The 13,448-nt window shown below is 45.0% G+C and overlaps 1 protein-coding gene across 1 annotated transcript in view; it reads left to right on the forward strand.

Moving 5' to 3' along the window:
• LOC119979441 (alpha-centractin) overlaps positions 1–9,834 on the forward strand; it is a 66,815-nt gene extending 56,981 nt beyond the window's left edge. Inside the window, exons 9-11 of the mRNA XM_038821669.1 lie at positions 1,736–1,797; positions 5,666–5,706; positions 7,992–9,834. Of these exons, the coding sequence (XP_038677597.1) occupies positions 1,736–1,797; positions 5,666–5,706; positions 7,992–8,094 (206 nt within the window). The 3' untranslated portion in view covers positions 8,095–9,834. The remainder of the gene's footprint in view (positions 1–1,735; positions 1,798–5,665; positions 5,707–7,991) is intronic.
• Positions 9,835–13,448: the final 3,614 nt, after the last annotated feature.

The following is a 13,448-nucleotide window of genomic DNA, read 5'->3' on the forward strand; positions in this document are numbered from 1 at the left end:
CTCCAGCACTCATCACGTTTGAGTGTGTCTTGAATGTTCAGTTCAAAATCGATTTACATATGTTTAGTTTCCTTGATGCGTCAGGGAAAGTCTCTCCGCAATAATACAACTCACTTTGTCAATGTCAAGGAAATTGAGTTCTGGATCTGTTTTAATTTTTCTCAGATACCCCAGGCAGATTGTGAAAGTATAGTACTGTACATTAGGTGGTTCTGAAGCAATTATCTGCCATAATAGGGAACACCCCTACCCACAGCTTATTAATGGAAACTAGTGAATAATTGAAGTTCCACTGGGAACAAGCAGCACATTGAGCAACTGTCCAGGGCAGCAAAGAAGCTCTCTTTATGTTATGTTCTTTTCAGTTTTTCTTTGGTGTTTTGTTCTTCGAGTTGACAAGATTTGAAAAGATGCAGGATGTAAGGAGGGCCATTTGGGAAAAGTGTTTCCAAATTCCAGCCAATAAGTATACTCTTGCATTCTTGTTTAATCTGATGAGTAGAACTGGTGTTTAATGTAACCGGCGTTAGCTGTAGCTCACTCTTGTGAGTGCAGCACTATTGGAGGCGCAATGTTAATTCAAGGCCTCGACTTTTCTCTCCGGTGAATGCAAAAGATCCCATGGCACAATTGTGAAGAGCAGGGGAGTTCCCCCTCATGTCCCAGACAACGTTAATCCCTCAACCAACATTAATGAAACAGATTGTCTGGGTATCATTCTGTACCTGTCTGTGGGAGCTTCCTGTATATTACCTGTAATATCGGCAAATTCCGGATATTACAACAACGACTTCACTTCAAAATGTGCTTCATTGGCTGTAAAGTGCTTTTGAATATCCTGAGGTTGTGAAAGGTGCTACATAAATGTAGATTCTCCCCTATCAACAGCAGTTGAAACTAATAATTACTAACTGACCCAACTAATATCTTCCCATAGACACTCAGCATTTGGGAGGAATATAGATGGCAGCTCTGATCTTTTGATCCTGTGGAGCACGTAATGTGACTGGATCATAGCACAGTGGTTAGCACAGTTGCTTCACAGCTCCAGGGTCCCAGGTTTGATTTCCGGCTTGGGTCACTGTGTGGAGTCTGCACGTTCTCCCCATGTCTGCGTGGGTTTCCTCCGGGTGCTCCGGTTTCCTCCCACAGTCCAAAGATGTGCAGGTTAGGTGGATTGGCCATGATAAATTGCCCTTAGTGTCCAAAAAAGGTTAGGTGGGGTTACTGGGTAACAGGGATAGGTTGGATGTGTGTGCTTAAGTGGGGTGCTCTTTCCAAGGGCCGGTGCAGACTCGATGGGCTGAAGAGCCTACTTCTGCACTGTAAATTCTATAAAACAAACGCTAATCTGTACCAGCACAAGTGAAACATCTCCATCACAATTCTTTAAATATCAGCGCTAAGGTTTTCGATTATGGGGCAGGTTTCTTGTTGCAAGAAATCACTTATTGGTGGAGTAACCATTTTATTTTTTTTAGATGTTTGGATTTCTTCCGCCTGTTTAGTAGATTATGGATGTATTCAAGTCTCAAGCTGTGGTGTGAAACGGGTCTGGATCTAAATGAGTTTCACAATCTGCAACATTTAAGTTCCAAAACACATGTTGAATTCGGCTCGGTCACCAACATCTGTTTGGAAAATCTACTGAGGACTGATGCACATGATGTAGTGCTTTTACTTTTCACTGGCCTTCATCGTCAACTGCTTTTAATTTGCTGCATTTTTTCCACAGGATTTGGTGATAGACTGCTGAGTGAAGTAAAGAAATTGGCTCCAAAAGATATAAAAATAAAGGTATTGTTATGTGGTACCTATATCCCCTTCTAGTTCACAGCACACCTTTTCGTAAGCACGGGCCAATTGATGGGAGCACACAGAACAGACTTCACTGAGACAGGGAATTGTAGACCAGATGTGGGGTGTGAACGACTGTAGTCGATCTAGCTGTGGGAGTCGGTGGGTTTGTAATGGATATCAGTGGACAGTCTATCCCCAGAAATTGAAATATTAAGGTCAAGGAAGGGAAGTGTCAGAGATGAACCATGTGAAGGTGATAGAGGAGTGGGCATTGGAAGTGAAATTAATAGGAAAAATTTCCAGATTCAGCTGTGAACATGAAGTGGCACGGAAACAGAGTTGTGGGGCCGGAGTAGGATTGGAACAAGGAATGTTCTACATACCCCATAAAGAGACGGGCAAAACTGGGACCCATATGGGTACCCATAGCCACACCTTTGGTTTGTAGGAAGTGAGACAGACCTACTGATGCCTGGTTTGAGTAAGAGACCCATATAGAATAGGAGAATAGCTTTCCGTTTCTGTATCTTTCCAGCCCTCTTTTTTTTTATTCTCTCCCCCCCCACTTCTTCCCCTCCCCTCCCCCACTCCTCGCTTCCCCTCACATCTTCCCCCCCCCCCCCCGGGTTGCTGCTGCTATTGACCCAGTTACCTATCTCTGAGCCAGGAAGTCCAAAAAAGGCTGCCATCGTTTATAGAACCCTTGTATTGATCCTCTCAGGGAAAATTTGACCTTTTCCAATTTTATAAATCCCGCCATGTCACTGATCCAGGTCTCCACACTTGGGGGCCTTGCATCCTTCCATTGTAACAGAATCCTTCGACGGGCTACTAGGGACGCAAAGGCCAGGACACCGGCCTCTTTCGCCTCCTGCACTCCCGGCTCCACCCCAACCCCAAAAATCGAGAGTCCCCACCCTGGTTTGACCCTGGATCCAACCACCCTCGACACCGTCCCCGCCACCCCCTTCCAGAATTCTTCCAGTGCTGGGCATGCCCAGAACATATGGGCGTGGTTCGCAGGACTCCCCGAACATCTGGTGCACCTGTCCTCACCCCCGAAGAACCTACTCATCCTAGTCCCGGACATATGGGCCCGGTGCAGCACCTTAAATTGGATGAGACTAAGCCTCGCACATGAGGAGGAAGAGTTGACTCTCTCCAAGGCCTCCGCCCAAGTCCTGTCCTCTATCTGCTCCCCGAGTTCCTCCTCCCATTTAGCCTTCAGCTCCTCCACTGACGACTCCTCCACCTCCTGCATTACCTTAGATGTCAGACACCTTCCCCTCTCCTACCCACACCCCCGAAAGCACTCTGTCCATCGTCCCCTGCGAGGGCAGCAAAGGGAATCCCTCTACCTGTCGCCTAGCAAATGCCTTTACCTGCAGGTATCTGAACATGTTCCCCTGGGGAAGGCCAAATTTATCTTCCAGTTCCCCCAGGCCCGCAAACCTCCCGCCAATAAACAGGTCCCTCAATTTGCTGATGCCCGCCCTTTGCCACCCCCTAAATCCCCCATCCGTGTTCCTCGGGATGAACCGATGGTTGCCACCCAGTGGAGCCTCCATTGAGCCCCCTGTTTCCCCCCTATGCCGTCTCCACTGTCCCCAGATTCTTAGGGTCGCCGCCACCACCGGGCTCATGCACTTTAATTTTACACACTAATCTCTTATGTAGAACTCTGTTAAAAGCCTTCTGAAAGCCCAAATAAACCACATCCACTGGCTCCCCCTCAACAACAGTTACATCCTCGAAGAATTCTAGTAGATTTGTCAAGCATGATTTCCCTTTCATAAATTCATTCTGACTCTGTCCGATCCTGCCACTGCTTTCTTTTTTTTAAATTTAGAGTACCCAATTATTTTTTTCCAATGAAGGGGAATTTAGATTGGCCAATCCACCTAGCCTGCACATCTTTGGGTTGTGGGGGCGAAACCCGCGCAAACACGGGGAGAATGTGTGGGCAGCAGGGTAGCGTGGTGGTTAGCATAAATGCTTCATAGCTCCAGGGTCCCAGGTTTGATTCCCGGCTGGGTCACTGTCTGTGTGGAGTCTGCACGTCCTCCCCCTGTGTGCGTGGGTTTCCTCCGGGTGCTCCGGTTTCCTCCCACAGCCCAAAGATGTGCGGGTTAGGTGGATTGGCCATGATATATTGCCCTTAGTGTCCTAATAAAAGTAAGGTTAAGGGGGGGGTTGTTGGGTTACGGGTATAGGGTGGATACGTGGGTTGAGTAGGGTGATCATGGCTCGGCACAACATTGAGGGCCGAAGGGCCTGTTCTGTGCTGTACTGTTCTATGTACTGTTCTATGTTCTATGTGCAAACTCCACACGGGCTGTGACCCAGAGCCGGGATTGAACCTGGGACCTCGGCGCCGTTAGGCAGCAGGGCTAACCGACTACACCACCGTGCTGCCCCTCTGCCACTGTTTTCTAAGTGCTCTGCTGTAAAACCTTTGATCATAGATTCTAGAATTTTTTCCACTACCAACGTCGGGCTGACTGGTCTATAATTTCCTGTTTTCTTCTACTTTTTAAATAGTGGAGTTACATTAGCTACCCTCCAATCTGTGGGAACGGTTTCAGAGTCTGTAGAATCTTGGAAAATGACTACCAATGCATCCACTATTTCTAGAGTCACTTCCTTAAGTACTCTGGGATGAAGATTATCAGGCCCTGGGAATCTATCAGCCTTCAATCCCATCAATTTCCCCAACACCATTTCTCTATTGATATTGATCACCTTCAGTTTTTCCCTCTCACTAACCTGCATTTCCCAACATTTCTGGTTTCTCATTTGTGTCCTCATTTGTGAAGACAGAACCATATTTAGTTGCGCAACCATCTCTTTGTCCCCCATTATAAATTCCTCTGTTTCTGACTGTAACGGACCTACATTTGTCTTCATCATCTTTTTCTCTTCACATAATAATCTTTATTATTGTCACATTAACACTGCAATGAAGGTACTGTGAAATTCCCGCAGTCACCACACTCTGGCGCCTGTTTGGGTACACTGAGGAAGAATTCAGAATATCCAATTCACCTAGTTAGCACATCTTTTGGGACTTGTGGGAGGAAACCGGAGCACCCGGAGGAAACCCACGCAGACACGAGAACAGGCAGATTCCCCACAGGCAGTGATCCAAGCGGGGATCGAACCTGCGACCCTGGCACTGTGAAGCAACTGCGCTAACCACTGTGCTACCGTGCCACCCCGTGGTAAAAGCATTGCAGTGTTAGTAAGCCTACTTGTGACAATAATAAAGATTATTACACACCTACAGAAACATTTACAGTCAGTTAAGGTATTTGGCTAATTCGGCTTCTCAAGTCTGTCCCATCATTCGATTGGACCTTCACTAATCTGTTTGAATCTTTAACCCCGAAGGGGGATTTTGACCCTGCATTCTCTGGTTTATTAATTCAGTAAAATAAGCACTACATTGTAATATGCCCATCTCATGCAAACACAGTTTGGACTCAACCGCACACCCAAGATGTTCTCATTTTAGATTCAGAATAAAGATAGAACTTTCACTGTTGTACATATCAACCAATTAGGAGTATAGTTTTCTTTTAGAAAAAAGTTTTAAATATTTAATTTCTAGGGTATTGTCAAATCTAATGTCGCGAGGACTCTAGAATCATAAGTGCCGATGCAGTTTTCCTAGTCCATGTTAAAACTTGTATTTTGGAATAGTTTCCGGAAAATTATTGAAAACAGACATGTTTGAGTACCTAAAAGATGTGTTGCAGATTACATTTTAAATTACATTTTCTGAAAAGCTAGACCTTGTAAATAAAATGTAAACGTCTGAGCTAGAATGTAATAGTTTATCCTTTGTGTACCTGTTTCATTATAGATCTCTGCTCCTCAGGAGAGGCTATACTCCACATGGATAGGGTAAGTGTTCATATGAGAGATAACCCAGGAAAATATAGTTTGGTCGTGTTGCTGGTGAGGGCACTGTTTTAGAGTGAATGTTGGTAGGAGTTCACTATGTTGCCTTCTGAAATGAAGTCTGTTCGTTCCATCTTTGGTAACATTCTGGTACTTACCATGGTTGGTGCAGTTGATGGCTGATTAATGGGAGAGAAGTCTGCCGATTCTTCAACCCATCTAATAACCATTTTCTTTCTTCTTAATAGCTTTCTTCTCCAAACATGTCTTCATGCTCTGGTTTGCTTGCTACACATCACAGAACAAACCTCTAAAAACATAACTCATCTTGTCATCTAGTACTTTATAATGCCATTCATATAAAAATCAGTGGGGTGTTTGATTGCTATGGAAACACTGAGCTATATAACATCCACCGCTCTGGCTCGGCTTTTGAAGAGACATTGGGGATAATTTTAACCCAGAACAGGTGGGTTTCGATCAGGTTGGATGTAGAAATGTCCGAAATCTCAAACCTACTTCTAATTTTAACAGAGGCAGAACAGGAAACTTGCAACCAGCTCACTCCCAGGAGACGGAAGGTCATTTATGTATTATAATGAGGACACGTGCCTCAAATTTTATCCTCATTTTCAATTTTACCCTGGCTGACTGGGTTTCCAGGAGCTTGGGGAAACCTGGCAGCTGAAGGGAGGTGGGGACTGCAGGATCCGGTGGGCAAGGATGGTTCAAGTGCCTTTATTGCTTACCTGCTGGAACCAGTTCATCTGCTTTCCCATCTTCTTCTTGGGCAGTCCCTCAGGGTCGAGGATGACTTGCTTCCACCCCGGGACGGTGGGTTCTGCGGTGGGTGAATATTCCAATCCTGGATCCGAACACCCTGCCACAGGTTTGGTGTTTGATGAGGTGGGATGCTCTGGATTTTCCACCCTTCTTCTGCTGTTTACGCTTGGCCTCCACGTGCTCCACCCTGTGACGCTCAAGGTGATTGGCGCCTTCGTGGATGCTTCTCCAGTTTATGCTTCTCCAGTTTATGCGTTCTAAGACAGACGATTCCCATGCGTTGATGGGAATGTTGCATTTATTTAGGGAGGCTGGTAGCGTTTCCTCTGCCCTCCTAGTGATCGCTTGCCATTGCGGAGCTCGGAGCGGAGCACTTGTTTTGGGAGTCTTGTGTTGGGCATGCGGATAATGAGGCCCACCCATCGCAGCTAGTCGAGCGTGACCAGTACCTCGATACTGGGGATATTGACCTGGGAGAGGACGCTCATGTCTGTACGCCTATCCTGCCAGAAGATTTGCTGGATTTTGCGGCGGCAGCGTTGGTGATATCGCTCCAGTGATTTGTACCTTGTCCATGTTTCTGATACTTCCTCATGACCCCCGTGAACTGGCATGTCCTCCGAACCATGATGTCTGCCCCCCCCCCCCCCCCCCACCCAAAATGGGTTGTAGCGCTGAAGGTGGTTACAAAAATGGGTCTGTGAAAGGATTTTAAAGCAAGGATGAGAGCTTTAAAATCAAGCTGCTGCTGGAACAGGAGCCAACATGGGTCAGCGAGCACAAGGGTGAACAGGACTTGGTGTAAGTTAGGATACGGGCAGCAGAATTTTGGATGACTTTAGAAGTTTCTGGAGAGTGGAAAATGGGAGGCTCACCATACATGGGGAAGCTGACATTTTCACATAATGTAGATCAAAATAGATGGGGTCGAGGACAGATCCTTGGAGGCCGTCAGACGAAATGGTGCAGGAATGGGAAGAGAAACTATTGCAGATGAACGTTTGGCCACAACTGAATAGCGAAGAGTCGAATGAAGCAAGTGCAGTCCCACCCAGCTGGACAGTAGGGGAGGAGGATGGTGTGGGTAGACATGTCAAAGACTTCAGACTGATAAAGAAGCAGGAGAGTTTATCATGGTCATAGACAACATCAGATGACTTTGATAAATGCTATTTCAGTGATGTAATAGAGGCAGAATCCTGATTGGGAGGGATTTAAACATGGAGCAGCAACCAAGACGGGTAGGAATTTTGGAGGCCAACACATTCAAAGTGGGAAAGGGAGGTTGGAGATAGGGTGGTGGTATTCAAGGGTAATGGGGTCAAGAATGGATTTTGAGGAGAGGATTAATGAGTGCAATAGAGATACAAAATTGTACTGCAAAGAATTCCTGCATATTTGTTTTGAAAATTAATGTAAATATATAATTCTAATGGGTAAATTAGTAAGTAGAGAAGGATATCTTTGTTGTCTTATGTTCTTTAAATATCTTATTATTTTCACAGAGGTTCTATTCTGGCATCACTTGACACGTTTAAGAAAATGTGGGTGTCCAAGAAAGAGTACGAGGAAGATGGGGCCAGGGCAATCCACAGGAAGACATTCTAAAGCACTGGTCGGAGTTGGTCCATACACAAACTCACTCTGATGTAAACCTTGCTTGTCTGGGTATGCTGTATGCCTGTGAGAAGGTGAATGTGTGTAATATGAGAGCATAGAGGAGGAACAAAGACTGGTTTTGGGACACATGCGATCAAAATAAGAGGTTTTGGTCATTTTCATTGTTTCTGCAACAACCCCCCCCCCCCAAACATCCCTCACAATTGTGTTGTCATTCGCTGTTAACATATTGGTTGTAGAAGCCAGCTGCATACACTAAAATATGCCAAGTGTATTTGGCTCCATCCACTGTCTGTAATTTCTTTCAACCTTTGATCAGAAGCCAGAGTTAGCAGTGAGAGGAAATGAAAGCTCCTGAGGCAATTGAGTGGATGTTAAAAGTGCAGTATGAATGGTAATTTTTAACAGGCTTTTGTTTCTATTGCTTTTGAGACTGGTAAGGAATTTGTAACCTATTGTGTGTAGACAAATTGCACGACCTGATGTTCCCGAATTTTTTTTAAAGAAATATATCAGCAGAGCTCTGTATGCTTTTTGTCCATGTCTAGTAACACTAACATATACTGGCTTGTGTGCCCACTAGATGAGGTACTACTTACCCCTGCAGGCTGCAAGCATTTTGTGATATTTAGTCAGGTGTTAATGGAGAGAAAGAAACAACGGGAAAACCCATCATAAAGAAAAAAAAGACTTGTGGTAAAGCTGTGCAGCATGTAAGATAATTTTAAGTTATTTTTCTTTATTCTTCCCTCAAATGTTTTAAGCTAAGCCTCTACAAACAGGTCCGAAATCCCGGCGAAATCCCAGCTTAAACATTGGTTGCAGCATGCAAGAAATGAAACGTATTAAAAATAAAAATGTGTCGTTAATAATAGGCGAGAAGTAAATGCAAGGCCAATCGCAAACAGGTGTCATTCAAATTGATTCAGATCGCCACCCCATGGTCCCATTGTGCACAACACTGGTTTGCTGACCCTCGCTTCCAGAAAAGGAATGCAAACAGTGGTTTGGGCTGCAGTTGTTTTAAATATTTATTTCCCAGCCATTGGCACTGCGGGGATGGGGTGGTGGTGGGAGAAAAGAGAAAGATATTGCAATTTGAGTTGATTAGAATCAGGAACAAAATTCAAACCTATGGCGGAGACCCTTCCTCTTAATAACTCTCATAATGTGTAGCATGAAAGAAACAAAAAGTGTTCATTTTAAAATGAAAAGCTGACGTTAAGCCTTAGAACTGTTTGTAGCGTCGGTTGTATCACTACAGTCGAGCAGTGATGTTAAAAGTGCCAGTCATTGTTTTTTTTTAAAGAAGTGCAGTTGTTAATGCAGCTGTAATGAAGGGAATTGCTGTCGTACCACTGATCGTGTTCTGCTCAGCATAACTATGACAACACAGTAAGACAGGCTCCTTTTTATTGTTTAGAGTTCATTTGAATGGTAGACGAAATTGTTTAAGAAATTTTTACCTTAGCACATATGCCTTGGCAAGTCACCAAAATTGACTGACCCCCCCCCCCCCCCCCCCCCCCCCCGGTATTAGCTTGTCATGGCTGCTGTAGATCTAGGTCTCCTGTACGATGGTGAAGAGTATGAATAGGTCCATTCTGACTGTAGCTTTTATTACGTTATCATCCATGTTTTACCATGCAGAAGTATTGCGAACTGTGCTGCCAGGTGATGCCACTGTACTTGAAAACCTTAAAATAAAGCTATTCAAAGCACTTGCAATTGCTTCCATTATTGTAACATGGGTGATCAAGTGTCCCACTGAAAAGAGTACGGTAAAAGGTACCAAATTAAGCCAAAATGGACAGTGGACATCCAATAAAACTATAATATTGCAATTTATAGGAGAATAATAGTGATTCTATAATCTGTATATGGCATAGATTGGATTTGGGGAGTAATTCCACCATTCTACAAGCACAACACTGTGCTTTTTAACAACTTTCCATCTTTTAATAGTTTGATTTAGATTTTAGTGGAGAACATATTGTTTCAAAGGATGTGGATATCACTTACTCAGCCAGCATTTGTTGCCCAATCCTAGCGCCCTTAAGATGATGGTGAGAGTCACCTTCTTGAACTGCCGCAATCCATGTGGTGTATGTACACCCACAGTACTGTTACAGAGTTCCAGGATTTTGACCTAGCAATTAGTCAGGTTTATAGGAGGCAGTGGCGTAGTTGTATTAATCGCTGAATTAGTAATCCAGAGACCCAGGGTAATGGTCTGGGGACCTGGGTTCAAATCTCACCTGGCAGATGGTGGAATTTGAATTCAATAAAAAGTCGAATGACGACCATTAAACCATTGTCAATTGTCGTAAAAACCCATCTGGTCACTAATGTCCTTTAGGGAAGAAAATCTGCCATCCTTACCTGGCATGGCCTACATGTGCCTCCAGGCCCACAGCAATGTGGTTGACTTTTGAATACCCTCAAGGGTGGGCAATAAATGTTGGCCTGGTGAGCAACGTCCATATCCCATGAACAATTTTTTAAAAATGGCTTTGAGGGGAACTTTCAGGTGGTGGCAATTGGGGATGCCGATCAAGCGGGCTGCTTTGTCCTGAATGGTGTGGAGTTTCTGTGTTGTTGGAGCTGCACTCATCCAGGCAAGTGGAGAGTATCATAGATTATCATAGAATTTACAGTGCAGAATGAGGCCACTCGGCCCATTGAGTCTACACCAGCTATTGGAAAGAGCACCCTACCCAAGGTCAACACCTGCACCGTATCCCCATAACCCAGTAACCCCACCCAACACTAAGGGCAATTTTGGACACTAAGGGCAATTTATCATGGCCAATCCACCTAACCTGCACATCTTTGGGCTGTGGGAGGAAACAGGAGCACCCGGAGGAAACCCACGCACACACGGGGAGGATGTGCAGACTCTGCACAGACAGTGACCCAAGCCGGAATGGAACCTGGGACCCTGGAGCTGTGAAGCAATTGTGCTAACCACAATGCTACCGTGCCTGACTTCTGCCTTGGCAGGTCCAATTTCAGGTCAGTAGAAACCCCTAGTATGGGAGGGGTTCATGCCATTGAATGTCAACCATAGATGGCTGAATTTTCTTTTGTTGGAGGTCATTGCTTAGCACTTGTATGGCACAAATGTTACTTGCCTCTTATCAGCCCACGGCTGAACGTTTTTGTATTTGGACCCATGAAAGTATAATTCACCGTGTCTTGTCGTGTTGGCTGCTTCATTTTACTGCAGTTCAATTTTTAACAATATGACTTCCTGCCTACAGATTAGTTCATAAACTTTCCAGGATGTGTACACAACATTCAGTAGACCTAGTCTGATATCAGTTATCTGCATTTCCAGGAACACAATGAAAGGGTGACAACTTAAGTTCCACACAATACATTATTGGGTGAGGCAGATCAGTGTCGTGTTAGGTACACTGGTATAACACTGGCTGCAACCGGATGCAGCATAGATCAAAAAGATACTCCAGACCTTGAAGTTAGTTCAATCAGGTTTATTGAACTAATAGCACAGTTAACACAGTTCTCTGTGAGTTCGATTCTCTGCTAACTTAAGTGTGGTTACTCTGTCTGGCTGAACCAGGCTAGCTATTAGCCACGTGGTGGGGTGTGAGATTGTAACAACACCCTTGACTGACTCTCTAGATGTTCATCAGTGGAAAGAGATGGAGTGTGAGTGCCTCTTGTCTTTTATAGTCAGATTCTACCCCTGAGTGTCCTGCCTGCTTATTGGTCATGCCTTGTTCTCTCTGTCCATTAGCTGCTTGTCTGTATATCATTATGTGTGTGTCCACATATCATGACAATCAGGAAACAAAGTTCACTCAATCCAACTGTTATAGTCGAGTCCCCTACTTCAAACTGGGAAGGAAGGGATGGCAGGGAAAGGGTTTGGCACGATTGCCTCCAAGCCATAATATTGTGTGTTCACGTCGCACCCCAAGATTTAAACACTTAACCTAAGCAGATATTTCAATGACAATGGAAGGAATGTTACAGTTAAAAAACATGGAGTAGTGTTCAATTCTAGGCATCCCACTTCACCTAAAGTCTTGGCAATGGTGGAAAGATGACTTACTAGAATAATTACAGGGTTGAGGAGCTTCAGTGAAGTGGGAAGACCGGAGCACAAAAGGGAGGTGGATAGTGATTTGTGTAAACAGGAAACAGCTTCCCACTAGCAGGAAGATCAGTAACAGGCTCGATGGGTTGAGTGGCCTACTGCACCTAATTTGTACGTTCATAAACCTTAATTAGGTGGAGATCAACCTCTCCACCCTGTGCCCTGGCGTGGTGGGGGGACCTGCTGGAATTCTTGACGCTTGAAAAGGTCAAATTTGAACTGAGGAAGGACGGAGGGGATCTACAATTCATGGACGTTATTCATTATGCACTTTCAGGAATTGGATCACATCGAACATTTGGGGGGGGGGGGGGTTTGGTGCTGGGAGGGTTGGGGGGAGAGGACTGTATGTGTTTTGTTTTTAAATATTTTTATTCTTATTCACATTTTCTCCCAAATTTACACCCACCAACAATAATCAGCAACACACGTTAATCCCCATAATAACGATCCCATCCTCCCACCAACCCCCAAACATTCGCCCATATGTTTACATAAACAAATGATAAAAAGGAATCAGGGATTACCCATAGTCACCCTTAATATGCACAACACCCCTCCCTCCCCCCAACCCTCTCACCCACACGCCCCAACTAATGTTCGATGTTATCCAGTTCTTGAAAGTGCATAGTGAATAATGCCCATGAATTGTAGAACCCCTCCGTCCTTCACCTCAGTTCAAACTTAACCTTCTCAAGAGTCAAGAATTCCAACAGGTCCCCCCCCCATCACGCCAGGGCACAAAGGCTGCTCTCCATCCCAAAAGGATCAGCCTTCGGGCGATCAACGAGGCGAAGGCTACGATTATCTGCCTCCGCACCCGTTTCCAATCCTGGCTGGTCCGACACCCGGAATATGGCCTCCCACGGACCCGGGTCCAGTTTCACAGGACTGTGTGTGTTAATGGTGAATATGGGTGATTCCCGATTACTTTTTGTTATTTGTTTATGTTAACATGCGGGCCAATGTCTGGGGTTTGTTGGGAGGATGGGATCAGAGGGTTAGATAGGGTGGACAGCGAGAGCCTTCTCCCGCGGATGGAGGTGGCTAGCACGAGGGGACATAGCCTTAAATTGAGGGGTAATAGATATAGGACAGAGGTCAGAGGTGGGTTTTTTACGCAAAGAGTGGTGAGGCCGTGGAATGCCCTACCTGCAACAGTAGTGAACTCGCCAACATTGAGGGCATTTAAAAATTTATTGGATAAGCATATGGA

The sequence above is a fragment of the Scyliorhinus canicula genome, chromosome 16, assembly GCF_902713615.1.
Source record: "Scyliorhinus canicula chromosome 16, sScyCan1.1, whole genome shotgun sequence".
Lineage (NCBI taxonomy): Eukaryota > Metazoa > Chordata > Chondrichthyes > Carcharhiniformes > Scyliorhinidae > Scyliorhinus > Scyliorhinus canicula.